We start from the raw sequence: 16378 nt of genomic DNA on the forward strand, positions 1-16378 counted from the left end.
GAAACAGCAAAACACTGACCAAAATCACTGTACAGATTCCTCTGCATCTTCATCTCACCAAGAAAGCATCGCATTTGATTTCCATGTAGAGGGCACAGGGCATGGGGTGGGGCTCATTGTTTCAAGTGCCAGTCAGAAAGGTGTTAAGTGGAATGATATAAAGATGTCTATTTGTGATCTAAAATAACAGCATTAAGTTGGCACAAATAGAAGGGAACATTTTTGGTTCAAATCCTTAATCCATTACCCCTGGAACTCCCTTAAATTTCAAGAAGACCTTCAGGTCTGAAGTCTGCAGAAATATTTCTGCAGTCCCAAGGTACACCTAAATTTCCAGACTTTAATATCAAAAAGGCTTGATGGCTTGATTCATATTTTGAGTCTAGGAAAGACCCCACCCATACATGAGCAGGCCAATAAATTGACTGAGAGCCAAGCACGCACTACAAGGGTCAAGCTGGATGAAACCCCGGGGACTGAAGCCCAGGCTTTATTTGTGGGGAGAGTCCTGGATAGTGTAACGGTGGGGAAGAGTGACAAGAGGAGAGGTGCACTGGCCTGCAGTGAGCTGCATAGATGGGTGGAACCTTTCTAGTTTAAATTCAGACTAGCCTGCATAATATTACACTTCCTCAGGAACACAAAGAGAAGTTCTGTTTATTCATTTGAGTGAGGGAAGTGTCTCCCAGACACTTGAAATATATTAATAAAGATAAGTGGGAAGAGCAATATGCAGTTTTCTGCACTTTCATACTCAGAGTGACATTAGCCAGAATTTGCATGGAGATACAACTATGGACACCAGCAATGTAGACATACTAAGAGAGTCTTTATATAACAGAGTACACTTAGAAATATAACATACTATTTTTAATGATACTATATTGCTTGTATTAACACCCCTAGCAACTACAGAATAATATTAAGGGAAAAATAAAATTTTAAAATAAAACAATGAAAGCCACTTTCATTGGTCTGAGATTTCACAGAGTATAATTTACAGCAGCCTAAGCCATTTTCTTTAATGAGACAAAGCAATGTAGAAGGAAGGAACAAAGTATCAACTAAAAGTTAAAACTAGTTTCTCTAGTACAGGCATAGCATGGTGCAGTTACTGTGCTTTCTTCAACAGGGCAACAATTAACTTTTAGTAAGAGACAGATCAAACTTACTAGAGATTTATCAGGATAGACCCCAGCTCTTAGTAGAGAAGCCTTCCAGCTGTCCACATCCTCCTGGGAATCACACGCCAGCTCAAGGAAACGATAGTCTTTGTATACATTCCTGGAGTAGAAAAAAATGCGTTCAGTTTTGAACCAAATTTAAAACGATTTGATATCATGTCACACAATGATCATTTGTCCATAAATAACTATCTGGATGAACAGTTCTCTAACAGCAACAAGAAGAAAACAAAAAGCAACTCACTGTGTTCTAAGAATGAATATATATATATATATATATATATATATATATCCCTTAAAGAATTCTGAGTTCTCATACTGCCAAGCAATTAAAAAGCTAAAGAAATGCACTTGGTAAAAATGCCATTATTGGGAGATGTTCTATGGGCAAGGAATTGCTATTGTCCAATAATGGGCTCAGTGCTTTGAAGCTATTTTGTAAGTATAAATGATTCTATAGCCCATGAAACTTTTTAAGGCATAGCAATTATTCTGTGAATTTGAACGTCTATGAGAGATTCATAGCGGAAATAATTACACAAGTGTGTGGGGGAGGGAAGGCTGGTACTAAGGGCTTCACAGGATGAGGTACTATGATGTGTATGTTTGTAATGAGGACAGCACTCTAATGTTAAGCACTCTTTGCCTGATAATGAAAGAGCACATAAAATATAATACATGTCTATGATGAAGAAACTGGAAACCAGATAAAACTACAAATGGGAACAACCAACCAAGTTCCACAGTTTACAATGCCTTCTCCTGCATATTTTTCATGCAGTTGGGGGGCCCTTTTCCTTCCTTCGTTTTTGAATCTTTTAAAAAAGTTTAGTTTTTTTATTGTTGGGGTTACAGTTACATTCACCAGGTAGTAGATGCATTACTTCTCACACATTGATACCCCTTCTCATGTTTTTGTCCCCATTTCCCTCTGCCCACCTCCTCTCAATCATCTTATTTTCCCCCTTCCCTTTTCTATTTCTAATAAACAAATAAACACATATACAATATACGAGGTAACAAAGTCAGATACACTAACAATATGAGATTAACCATAAAGGCAAAAAGGAGAAGAAAAATAAAATAGTGCATTAAGAACAACAATCACACAAGATAAAGCTCTTGTTTCCATATCCTAGAGGTCCTTTCATTTAGCCTCATCCTATATGACCTGATGTACTTAGATCTTGAGCTATCTCTGCTAGGAGAGTCCTAGATGTCTACTAATTATTACAAATGAGCTTCCATCTCCTTTCTAGCTGCCTATTAACTATTTATCTAATGTTTTCACTTGTTATATTACATTGTGGGCATTTACTTATCTCATTAAATCTTCACACATGTTAAATTATAAGAGTCTAACATGTATCACTATGGTATTTATGATGGTTTGTTTATCTATCTTCTGATATGAGATAATTACATCATTTCCTTTTTGTTTTTTCCATCACGCTTAAATAAAAAATGCCCATTAGTTTGGTCATATTTATTACTATTGTTTTCTAAGGAAATATTGCTATAGTGTTACAGTGATCAAAAGTAAGGATTGCACACAATCCTGTTACCATTCAGGAAAACAAACACAAGAGCAATTTATATACTAGCAACATAATCCATTACCCACTCTTCTCCTTCTACTCTTTCCTAACAGCCTGAATTCCCACCTCACCACAGATGGAGCACAGGTTTTTTCATCTCTGTGTGGCCAGGATTTTGTCCATTAACTTTTGAACTTGAGTTCCTGAAAGATACCTTAACATAAACTACTGAATTGGTGATTTCTATTTGCTCTTCTCCCACTGTTCCTAATCCAGACAGTAGTGGTGTACAGTGGTGTTTTCCCTTTCTCTACTCTTCCACACCCCCTCTTCCTCTTCTGCTCTCAAACACCACTTAAAGAATCCTTTTCAAAGTGGTCTCTGCTTTATCTGGTGGACTCTTGCAACAGCCTTCACATTGCTCTCCCAGCTGCTCGTGGCACTTTGCATTTGTTCTCTGCACTGAATCCTCAGAATCTTCAAATGCAAATCAGCTCTTCTATCCCTGGCAGAAGATTCCAAGGCTTCCTGCATTCAGGAAAAATACCATAGTCCCTAGATTGGCCACAGAGCCCCTGCTTGTCCTTGCCTTTGTCGCCAGCAGCTTTCCACACATGGTTCTTTCTGCTAACCTTGGAACTCTAGTTTCCAGAGTGTGCTCAGTGGAGCACATGGCTTTGGCTGTGCTGTTTTCTGTCTGGCTGTCTTTCCTTTCCTCTTTGTATGGTAATATTCTTGGGGTCTCCATGTTTTCATCACCTTACTGCTATCCCTATGAGGCCAGCTCATCCTTTGAAGCTTTTCACATTTCTATTACTCTTTCCTTCAAAGCTCTTATCACAGCCACAATTCAGAAGTACGCATTGCTTTTCTTCCTTTTTCTTTCACATTCTTGTTTTTGTTCATTTCCTTTGCCCTCTGCTCACTTATGTTCAAGCTCTCACTTCCACAATTATTTTGATTAAAGTCTGTGAGACTCTGATCTCCACTTCACCACCAGAAAACTGAAAGTGGTACAGTGGCTCAAAGTGGTAGAGCACTAACCTTGAGCTGAAGAGTTCAGGGACAGCAACCAGGCCTAGAGTTCAAACCCCATGGCTGACCAAAACAAAAAAGAAAAAAAGAAAAGCCATAGGCCAGATGCTTGCCTATAAGCCAGTGGCTCTTGCCTACATTTTTAATTACTCAGAAGATCTGGAAGACTGAAGTTTGATGCTCATCCAGACAGAAAAGTCCTTGTGACTCCATCTTCAAGTAACCAGCAAAAATTCAGGCTGGAGACGTGGCTCAAATGGTAAGGCACCATCCATGAGTAAGAAAGCTAAGTGAGATCAAGAGGCACTGAGTTCAAGCCCTGCTACTAGTTCAGTTACATATCTGGGTCAACACACACTACCATCCTTAAACTTTTACGAGAAGGTAATATCTAAATTACAGTTTTTAAAATCATAAACCAGAGGTAAAGAAGTAAGCAAGGAAAGTAGAATAAGGAGGAAAAGGGGGAGAAGAAAAGGAAGAGAAAAAATCTCTACAAAGTAAGTAAAGAGAAAAACTTGATTATATTCTCAGATAGTCCTTGTATTACAGAAAGAAAGATAAGAATTCTATAGCAGGTTATACATATAAGCACTTCACAGTCAAGTCATGGAGCAAAGGGTTTAGAGAAATCTATGACTTTCAATATATTTATCATTTAGGAAAAAAGAGAGTATTGATGTTCACCTAAGGAAATCAAAATGATTTGAAAATAAAAACTAGATGAGTAAGGTAGATTACATTTGTAACTAAGGAAATAGTAACATAAAATAGCATAAAGAATAAGCACATCCACGACTCGTTTCCTTTACCTTACCAATAAATAAATAATATATTTACCATCCTAAGGAGGAAATTGAGTTACATAAGACCCCAAGTAAGAAAGGGCAGGGTAGGAAGACAGATAAAGAAGAGACTAAAAAAGGAAGATCAAATATTAAATCCAACTCGATGGTAAAGTCTGAGAGCATAGAATAAATTACTTATATCCCTTCTGCAAGAATCAGAAACCCAAGTGATTAACACAATTGCCAGAATAAGATACTATGTTTAAAAGTTTGACATGAACTGAAAGACACATAAAAAGCAATATTACCAGGAACATAGATAAAAAGAATGCAATTAGTACAAATTACTGTGGGTTATCTATACAGCTACAGCATATGGTAGGAACCTGGAAGCTTCAAGGACAGAATTTATGAGACTTCCAGTAAATCAGCTCAGCTCAGTGTTTTAAACCTGTATCCAACTCTACTTGGCTGTTTAGACATAGCCAAAGAAGAGACTTCCATGTTAGCGGAGAACTTTAAAAATGTATACAAATGTATTTTAATTTAGAAAGTTATAAACAATTAAATAGCATAGAGTAAGATACTAATAAATGGGAAGAGATAGTTAAATGAGTTGATTTTATTTTATTGGCCAGTACTGATAAATATCAATAAATGTTAACTAAACAAAGAAGCTTAGGCTCATCAATCTTGAGGATATATAAATTGCTATAGTTTTATAACTTAAAAGGGATTCTGCACAAATGCTTTAATATTTTTATTCACTATAAAAAGTTGGCCTGATTTTTACCATGTTAAAAAAAGTATCTCATTTACCATTAATCCATGCTGTAAAATTTACAGAATGTCTCAAAAATGAGTTTCTAAAAAATTACAAGTTTTCCAGTAATGGCACAGTGGGGGCCTGCCACAGTCCTTAGCATTTATGGGCTTCAGAAAATGAATATTTTTAAATAAATAAATGAAAGAAAGAAAAGAAGGAAAAACAAAAAGTGAGGGAGAGGTGAATGAAATAAAGGAGGGGGAAATAGAGAGGGGAAGGGAGGGAGAGAGAAGGGGGAAGGGGGAGAGAGAAAGAGAGAAAAAGGAGGGAGGGAGGGAGGGAGGGAGAGAGGGAGGGAGGGAGGGAGGGAGAGAGAGAGAGAGAGAGAGAGAGAGAGAGAGAGAGAGAGAGAGAGAGAGAGAGAGAGAGAGAGAGAGAGCAAGAGAGAGAGCAAGAGAGAGCGCCCAAGCCCGGTGGGATGAGCTTGAAGAGTGCTTAATTTCAAAAAAAAAATCAGTTTCCACTTTTAACCAGCTCCTTAACTTTCTACAGAACACACTTTATATGTAAACTTAAAGGAACAAACCACAAGAAGTATAGTATTTAACATTAAATACTATAATGTTAAATAAAATGGGATATAGTTAAAAGAAATATGTTTTTTCAGGAATGAAGGTTTATTGGTAGAAAATTAGAAAGGTTATACCTTTGCTATAGAGCAGAAAGACAATCCATTGATTGTCCTGACAAAATACACATTCACTGGTTTTTAATGACCTATTTAACTTCACCACCACCTCCCTAATTGCCTGTAGCTACCACTTCAGATTCCATTTGAAGATATTTCCACAACACAGTGTGAGCTGCCTTAAGCTGTACAGGTCTGGGGATGGCACAGCTGGAATGAGGTCCTGGCAGTCCTGGGCCAGCTGGAGAGCAGGCAAAGACTTTCCACATTCTCTGAGCCGAAATGAAGAATTCAGCTTTGGCCCATTCTCACTGACCTTTCTCTAGAGTATTCTCTTTCAGGGGCTCTCCACATGGAAAAAATCTTACTTCCTCCCCACCCCCCCTTAAAGAATAGCCAAATTCCTGAGAGGGAAAATAATTATCTGGTTGAAACATTAGAAGAGGGTCAAAGGCTTCTGGTGGCTTTGGCTGCTTGGTTCTTACCCGTTTTTGAAGCTTCTTCTTTGCCTATGTCTAGACAGCCAAGTAGAGTTGGATATAGGTTTAAAACACTGAGCTGAGCTGATTTACTGGAAGTCTCATAAATTCTGTCCTTGAAGCTTCCAGGTTCCCACCATATGATGTAGCTGTATAGATAACCCACAGTAATTTGTACTGATGGTATTTTTTTGTTGTTGTTTAGTCTATTTCAGCTGCAGTCATGCAGATAGGAGTTTCTGAATGATTCCATTATAAAACCAAGTTGACTACGTGGTTTAGACTTTGAAGAAATGAAAGTCACTGCCACACTCAAACAGAACATGAGAAATACTTATCCCTAAGTAAAAGGCTTTTAAGTGATACTCTAATGGGAACAAGACCACATGATGAGCTCATGTTTTGACTGTGTAAATTTTGTTCATAGGTTAAGAGAGTGCCTTTGGTTGTTAAAAATAGGAAGTTTCTTTCCCATATCTATAACAGCTCTTCAAAACTCAGAGACCAGATAATAAATGATTATGAACAATGCTTCAAGATAATCTTTAAATTCCTTTGTACTGTTTTTGCAATCATTTGAGAAAAGTGAAGGATTAAGGAGTGAACTAGCTAGCGACAAGGTCTGCACAGAACCACAGCTCCTCACCGTACCACCACACTGGCCTCCAGGGAGACTGCACATGGAGTTTTCCACTTAGAGTACATGAGGACAGTTTCCTCATTTTTTTTTTTTTGCTAGTCCTGGGCTTTGGATCAGGGCCTAGGCACTATCCTTTGGTTTTCTCAAGGCTAGAGCTCTACCACTTGAGCCACAGCACCACTTCTGGCTTTTTTTCTATGTATGTAGTATTGAGGAACTGAACCCAGGTCTTTGTGCATGCTAGGCAAGCACTTTACCACTAAGCCAAACTCCCAGCCCCAAGTCTCCTCATTTCTGTTTGCCTAGTTCCTCTTCATTGCAAAGCTGGAGAATGATATGTAGCTCTCTGCTTTCCCTGGTAATTCACTGTTGCTGGTGAAGTCAAATAATTTTTTCATGAAAAATATGTTAGTACATATTTTTAGTGTTAAGACAAACCATTATGTAATTTTTTGTTGTTTTTGTCTTTTGTTTTGTTTTGGTCAGTCCTGGGGCTTAAACTCAGGACTTCCTTGGGCTTTCTCAAGGCTAGTGCTCTACCACTGGAGCCACAACACGACTTCCAGCTTTTTCTGAGTATGTGGTACCCAGGAATCAAATCCAGGGCTTTGTACATGTAAGTCAAGCACTCTACCACTAGGCCACACTCCCACCCTGCAATTTCTTTAAGTGGAAAATCTGTCTTGTGAATTCAAAATAGGTTTAAACTACAATTAGGAAATCATGACTTGATGAATATTTTCACAAACATTATAGCTGTGTCACTGGGGGAATCTTAAGGCTTCTAGTCTCTAAACCAGTCTCTTCAAATATTTCTCATTAAGAAGATTCTCAATAGTATAGCATCTTCCTTCCCCTTCTGAACATTTTATTGTGGAAAAATTCATGTTATCATACATGGTAACCACTGCCTTTTGTTCTGTAGCATGTTACCATCTACACAACCACCATTTTCTGTACTGAATACTATTAGTCTTTTTTTAAGCCTAAGAATGGAACTTTCATTCTTAAGAAACGTTATTAAGTTTGGATCCATTACAATTTATTGACTTAACTTGGGATTTCACTTTACTCAGATGTTCTAATTCTGATTTGGAACACCTGTAAAACTCCACTGTGGATTTCTAACAATCTTTGATCCTCCCTCCCTGCCCCCACCCAGACCCACCAGACCTCATTCTTTTTTACATCTTCATTTTGGTTCATGTCCCAAAATAAGCCTTGTGGACCTTCAAATTTTTTTTCATGTTTCTTTACTTCATTTTTTTTGCCCAATAAAACTCTACTCAAACAATTTTCTTAGTCAGCGGCAGCTTTCAAGTTGCTAAATGATACAAAGGAAAAAAAAAACCATAAAATTGTGCTGATTAGTCACTTCAAGTACATAATTAAAGGTATCAAATGGGCAGCAGCTTTTTCAGACATCCTTACTAGAATTCTGTTATATATACATACACACATATACATACATATAATATATATATGTATACATACTATCAGATAAAAGTTTATACCTTTTTCCACTCATACCCAGTAGATAATCTTGCTGCATAATTTATGAGGAAAATATAAACTATTATATGAAACGGGTTAACCTTTTTTCCAATAAGTCCAAAGGAATACCTGCCACAGATTCTGCCATTTACTTGAAGGAGAGGCCAAACCCTCAACTTCTAGGTCCCATCCATCTCTTCCAATGTCGTTATGAAGTTTCTTGCTATAATCATTTCCTGGCTGTCCACTGGACATTTTCTTCCTTTTTACTCCTTAAAAGTAACCATCTTAACCCCCCTCCACCTCTCTACCTGCTTTGCTACTTCCCTACTTCCAGGAACTGTTCCATTTTGATCTGATTTTTCAGCAAAACTCCTTGAGTGGCCTTGAATTATCTTTTCTTTTTTTCCCCCATCTAAATTCTCTCCTCAGTGGATCACCATCAGAACTGTGCCCTGGTGCTCTATGCTATGGCTCTAATTGAGCCATGTGATCTGTTCAAGTCCTGTTTTCCTGCTCCTGGCTGTGCGCCAGTGTTGACATGGATAGCCTTAACAAGAGTATTCCCCTTCACAATCTATCAGCATTTCTTGTGATTTCCTATTCTTTATGTATATCTAAAATGACATTATTCTTGGGTATCAATCCACCTAAGTGTGATGCTGGAGCTCTGAAGGCTTGCCAAAATAGTCCTTGTATTTGTTTTACATAGTAAGTGTTCATTAGCATCCACGACTACCTGCGTACTCTTGCTGGTTCTTTTTCCACATCCAAACTCTTCAGATTATTAATAACTAATCAATGACACAAAGATCTCATATGTCCTGTTTAAGGAAAAAAACTGTGAAAGGGAAGGGGGAAAACATGATTAGGAGGGGAATGGGGACAAAAAACATGAAAAGGGGTATCAATGTGTGAGAAGTAATGTACCTATGACCTGGCAGATATAACTATAACCCCTCTATATATTATCCCGACAATAAAAAAAATAAGAAAAGAAACAAAACTTTGATTTTATTTTTGTAAGTTAATAAAACTAGCACCAAGAATTATTATTTTTATTTTACAGAAAGTATGTCTGACATCATAACTAGAAATCTTGATAATGAATTAAAGTATAGAGGATCAACAAACCACTTCAAAGTAAAACTCCAAAAGCACTGTGCCAAACAGCAACTCAAAATGGTAATTACACACTATTTACTAAGCAAACAAGATAGCATTACACACAGAATTGAAATTCAGGACCTATAGCCAAAACTCTATCCAGGAAAAAAAATAATCACAATCATGTATGCCCCATTATTAAAGACAAAGTCTCCAAAAATACATTGCAAATGTTGAATTTAACAAGTTGGAAAATTAAAACACTAAGAAAAACAGAATATAGACTTTTTAGAAAGTTAGGAATTATAGAAAACCAAATATATCACAGTTAAATTTAAGAGTGTACTATGCTGCCATCAGAAAGAACGACATTGCCCCATTCACAGGGAAATGGAAAGACAAAGGCTCAGTGGTTTCCCTCATTTGTAATAATTAGTACACATCTAGGACTCTCCTAGCAGAGGATTACAATAGCACAAAACCTATGTACATAGGCCACACAGAATGAGACTAAATGAAAGGAATTCTAGTATGTGGAAACAAGAGCTTTATCTTATGTGATTGTTGTTCTTAATGTACTATGCTATTTCTCTTCTTTTTTTTTTTGCCCTTATGATTTATCTCATATTGTTCCTGTATCTGACTTTGTTACCTGGTATACGTTTATTTGAAATAGGAAAGAGAAGGGGGGTAAACAAGATGATTGGGAGGAGGTGGGCAGAGGAAAATGGGGACAAAAACACGAGAATGGGTATCAATGGATGAAAAGTAATGCACCTATTACTTGAGGAATGTAACTGTAAACCCCTCTATATATTAATCTGACAATAAAAATTTTGAACTTCAAAAACAAATTTAAGAGTATGTTCTTCAATGAATCAGTCAATAAAACAACACTCAAAGACACAAAAGATTCAAAAGCAAACAGGATTACAACAGACAGCTTAAATTGTCTTGAGATGTTCAGTGTATTTTTAGGATAAATTTGTAACGATCATCTATGGACACAATTTCTAGGAAAGATAAACACAAACGTACCAAATTCTCAAAAGACTAAGATCTATGAGATAAATTGGAAAAAAATTTCAAATTTGTATTTAAAAGAGTTTTCAAAGGCCTTTCCCCGCTAAAGTTGAAAGGAAAACTTTAGTATCCAGGACCTCTCAATAATACCAATAGGCTGCCAGGATATGAATATCTGGGGGGTACTTCCCAAGCTTATACTATCGGAGAATCTTTTTTCCTGAATGTCTCAGGAGGCTCATATTAAAAGGAGTATACTTGAAATATCACTATAAGCCAATGCTTTCCACAAATATAGATTTTAATTTCCTCAAATTATATTAGAAAATCTTATTTGCTAAAATTTAAAAGATTCCTCTATGGCTATCAAGCAAGACTTTTCCTAAGAACTCCCTATAGCAGTGATCCCAAGACTGTTCAAAGTCCGATCCCAAGTTCAATACCATGCCTGAGATAACTACTCATCAGTGCCAACCTTCTTCATGCAAGGTCCAGTTGCTTTCTTGGTGGCTCCAATTTCAAAATCCTGATTTACCCTCAAATCTCCTCTTTCTCCAAATGCTACTCCCTTCCCTCCCTTCCTCATCCTCCTTCTTTCATTCTTTTTGCGCTATTCCTGGGGTTTAAACTCAGGGTCTGTGTACTGTCCCTGAACTAGTTTTGCTCAAGACTAGCATACTAATACTTGAGCCACTGCTCCACCCCTGGCTTTTTAGTAGTTATTAGAGAGAAATGTCTCATAGACTTGCTTGCTGTTATCCTCAGATCTCTGCCTCCTGAGTAGCACAAAGCCTCAGGCCCCTGGCTAAATGGTGCCTTATTATAATTCATATGGCAAATGTAAGTGGCCAATCTTAACATCTTTCCCCCTTAGTTTATATCTAATCATGTTGTCAAGCACCCCTTTAATCCAGTCCTCTATGTCATCTTCCTAATCCAGAATGTCATCACTTCTCACTAAAGTATCACCCTTCCCCCAACACAACCCACACTTCATTCTGCAATCAAGATTAACCACATCGATTCATTCAATGGACCTCACTGTATTAGGATAAAGACCAACCTCAAACAACCTTAGCCCACTGTAGAGGCAAAGTCCAGACATGACTTGTATTCTCCAACTGTTGAGTCCATGGACACACAAAGTTTCTTCCTGTCTCAGACTCTAGGAACATGCTGGTCTCTTTCAGTCTTCCCTTCACACAGTCTATCTTTACATATTCTTCCAGTGTAAAGTTTAACTGTCCCTGAATCCCCAAAACCCACAGGTCACCTCATTGTAAATTCACACAGATGCTGTCTGTACAGTTGTCATTAAGTGCCTGCTACTGGCTATCAGTCTCCCTCATATGCAGTATATTCCACCAGAGGAAAAGATTCGTTCCATTGTTCAGGATGCAGATGCACAGCACCAAGGCTTAGTAAATTATTTTAATGAGTAAATGAGAGACTGAAGCTATTATCAACAACTGTTTTCTGTTTTTTCCATTCTTCACCATCATCTTCTTTTCATTTGTTTCTTGAGACAAAGTTTTACTGTATAGTCCAGGTTGGCCTGAACTTAGCTATGCAGCTATATCCCTGTGCTAGGACTCATGGTAAGATGCTACACATTTCCCTTCCTCTCCTTTCTTCCCCCTTCCTCGCTCCCTCTATCTCTGCATTTCTCTCTTCCATTTGTGAGAGACCAAGTCTAGTTACGTAGTCCCGAGAGGCCTTGAATTTGCAATCCCTGCCTCAGCCTTCAGGGTGCTGGGATTACAGTCATGTACCACCACTTCTTGTTTTCACCTTTTCTTCCACTATCACCCTCAAAGCTAAAAGCCATAATTTTATTTTGTATTTTCAAGGCTTCCTGTTGCCGTTGACTCACAGTATCAAGATTCATTGCCCAAGGCACCAATTTCTTTGACCTTAGTTGATTTGTTATTTGGCCTTTTCCTTTTCTTGACATAGTAAATTAAAATAAGGTAATAAATAAAAATGTTCAGCTTGTAGGAGAAAAACAACTACCCTTTAAAAGGAAATCTTTAAAAAAAAGACATTTACTGTAAGTATGGCTGAGTTACCACTCACCTGGCCTGCCAATTTTATGGTTCCAGTTCCATGTTATGGTTCCAGTTCCATGTCCATATGACAAAGCTTGGAGCCTGGACTAGATTAACTATGGGATCTCATTGATGAGGAAAAATGTGAAAAAGAAAACTTCAATAAACTAGGTATATAACAAGCTGAGTGGTGCAATTCTCACCATCGGGATTGTTTTTACTATCTAAAAATACTTCCTTATAACCAAAATACTAAACAATTTGCTTTTCTACAAGCTAAGAAGCTCTAAACGTAAAATTAGAAAAGTTGACAATGGTTGGTGAGTAAAAACTTGATTTTCTGGCTTCTTTTCATCAGCCTTCATTGTTTCTTCCCGTCAAGAGTAGGGTGGCTGGCTCATTGGATTGGTGACTTGCAAAGGAGAAATTGTGCAAGCTACCCCTGCAGGACACAAGCCTTTGCTTCCATTGCCAGATGTCCTGGTGAGGTGTGCCCTGGGGTAGAGCTTGTGGTTGCTCAGCTTGGTTGTGATTACTGAGAGCTGAAACATGAGCAAGATATTTCATCTCAGGTTTAGATCTATTTGTCCCACGCCTTACCTATCTGGTTTGTGTACTTGCTTCTAAAAATGGCAGCAGCAATTTGAAATTGGAGGGGGAAAACAGACTATGGTGAAGTAATTCCCTGAAACTTCAATTGTGAGGAATGGATGGCTTGAAAGGGAAGGCAGTGCTCTTCATTTGAGAGGCTAAAGGGGAAGCAACAGAAGGCCCTTGGAGTGAAGTGCCCAGTAGGCAGTTGGAGATGTAGGGCTAGTGTCTCAGGACAATAATGATAATAATAACCACACTGCATATGGCTGTGATGCTGGTTACCATGTGAATTTATTTTATTTTAATACAGCTTGTTAGCTTCATTAAGTTATTTCCCCATAGGAGAATAAGCCAAACAGCCACAGGTCATGTGGCTACTTAGACATAACCAATAGCAGGCAAATTAGCCAATATTACAATATCATTTTTTTTAAAAAGATGATTTTTGCAATCCAAATTCCATGTAGCCCAGAGCAATGAGAGACTTTAGAAGGGAATGAAAGACAACTGGTGAAGAAAGCAGAGCAAGAACCACAATTATTCTCAGTCTGTCTCGCTTATTAGATCATTAGAGGTGTGGTAACAGCATGCTTAAGCCCAGAATTTCTGGAGTCTGAGGAATTGATACGGAGCAGCCACTGGCTCACAGGTGCACGTACTGTATTACCTGCTGGCAAATGGCCTCTATCGCTCCACATTCACTATGTTTCAGAATCACATTGTGACATTTTTCATCTGAGTTAATGACTAAGTGATAATAATTACATCGATATGAGATAATGACTCACTGTAAAATTCTTAAGAGTAAGATTTATGGCTGGGTGCTGGTGGCTCAGGCTCTAACCCTAGCTAGTACTTGGGAGGCTAAGAATGGAAAGATTGAGGTTTGAATCCCACCAAGAAAGAACAGTTCACTAGACCCCTTTTGAACCCATAACTGGGCTCAGTGGTAAACATTTATCATCTTAAACTATGTGATAGGCCGAGATTGGGAAGACCATGGCTCCAGGTCACTCTTAGCCAAAAAAAAATTAAAATAAAAAAAATGGAGAGACAAGTCAAGACCTAAGGATCAAAAGGCACATGGTATCCTTAATATGTGGCTATTAAATCCAAAGAGTACAAGAGCGAGGACTCAATAACTGCATACCCAATGCTATGGACATGGTAATGGAAATACAAACATAAGTATATAGACATAAAAACCTATGACTCTATAGACATAATGTTTTATTTCATAAATTAATATGTTTCTATGACATACAAACCCTTAGCCTAATTGTGATTAAGTTCTAAATACTAAGTCCCAGTGATTGTAAATAGAGATTCCCTCCTTGAACACTTGTATGTTAAACTCGTCATTTAAAATATGATGTAACAATCAACGTTAATAAATTCTTTAAAAAAATGGAGAGAAACTGGATTTAGTAGCATCCAGTTGTCATGCCAGCAATGACAGGAAGATGTAACTAAGTAGATCGTGGCCCAGGTTGTTCTCTTCCCAGCCCAGGAATGACGCTTTCTAAAAATTAACCAGTGTAATAAAGGGACAGGTGTGGTTCAATGGTAGAGTGTCTGTAAGCAAATGGAAGGAACCTGAGTTCAAATTCTAGTACCATTAACAAACGATAACAAGACTTATTTATGGTTTCATTCAATGGCTCTCCCACATCAGCTTATTATTATTATTATTATTATTATTATATCCCATCAAATTTTCTCTTAGTCAGTTGTCTGATTTCATTCTGGAAAGTTTATGAGGGTCTACATTGTGTGGAAAATAGATCTTCATGCCATTGTTCTGTCTGAGGCTACTGAAACATGTTCCTGGGCAGAATAGGAAAGTTTGCGCATTTGTGAACGGGGTTGCCTAAAATGTGCTTAGAATCAGCATACTGTCCCCTTCCTGGCTCCACTCAGGTAAATCACCCATATTTTAGAACTGCAGTGAGACCAGAATGGAGACAGTTATGAATAGCAGAAGCACAAAAATTTATGTAGTCACATACAGTCTGTCCACATGTCTCACTACTGTGAAAGGTTGGGGAAAACCAGGTTTGAAGGAAGCCTGAGTATCTACTGACTCATGAGTGGGGGATGCCATAACTTTCAAAGCAATGGTTTTAATGGACTCTTCAAAGAAAAAAAATAGTTTTTTAATTTTTTTGAAAGAAAGTAAGAAGCATTTCCATGGCAACCAATGTTTGGTATGGAAGGCTGATATTTAAGCAAATGGATGTGGGTGATGGTCTTATTTTGTGGCCAGAAACCTCTTGGCAAGACCTTTGATTCTTTTAGACCTCTGCATGCGCCATTTCCTCTGTCCCCTGACTTCACCTCTTGGCATACTTCCACTCATCCTCACAGCTTCCACACAAGTCTTTCCTCCTCTGAGACTTCTCAGTTACTATTAATTACATAAATTATTCTCCTCTCTGTGCTCCATTAGTGTCTTAGTTATAGCTGTTGAGTTGAACTCTATTTTCTATTGATGGAATTTATTACTCTAAGCATTGGTACAAATATACACGATGTTGGAGTTGATTTACATGAAGTTATGGATGATGTATCCATAACGGACTAACAAAACAGTAACAAGTTTGAGGAATAACTGCATCTCTAAGTTTCTATTGGGAGAAACTTACCTGCCTTTTATCTCTGCAGAAGATAATAGAACGATGGACGCATCATAACACGATTACATAAGTTGTCTTCCCGCATAATGGTGGTGCTTATGTTTTCTAGCTCTTGATTTATTTGCTTCATAAACATTGGCTGAGAAGTATGGGCCGGGTATTGTGTTAGGCTCCAAGGAAGACATAGCCACTAAGGCAGAAAAGATCCCTATTGTCCAATTGCATTATATAGAAAAAATGATGCTGAACGGAATGCCTGAGCACTATTTAGACTTCACTGTCAAGTTACCAAGTAAATCCCAGTGTCCCAGTGACAGTTTCCTCCCCCACCCCCATGAAACAAAAACAGACATCTGTT

At 37.9% G+C, this 16378-nt stretch overlaps 1 protein-coding gene across 8 annotated transcripts in view; it reads right to left on the reverse strand.

The window, feature by feature from the left end:
* The window catches only part of Dnm3 (dynamin 3), a 485204-nt gene that overhangs the window by 101793 nt on the left and 367033 nt on the right, over positions 1 to 16378 (reverse strand). For all 8 annotated transcript variants that reach the window (XR_016536837.1, XM_090340431.1, XM_090340434.1 and 5 more), the window contains one exon: positions 1173 to 1284. Coding sequence is in view for 7 of the 8 variants with exons in the window: in XM_090340431.1 (XP_090196557.1) it covers positions 1173 to 1284 (112 nt within the window). In the remaining variant the exon portion in view is untranslated. The remainder of the gene's footprint in view (positions 1 to 1172; positions 1285 to 16378) is intronic.

The sequence above is a fragment of the Megascapheus bottae genome, chromosome 10, assembly GCF_031878675.1.
Source record: "Megascapheus bottae isolate mThoBot1 chromosome 10, mThoBot2.hap1, whole genome shotgun sequence".
NCBI lineage: Eukaryota > Metazoa > Chordata > Mammalia > Rodentia > Geomyidae > Megascapheus > Megascapheus bottae.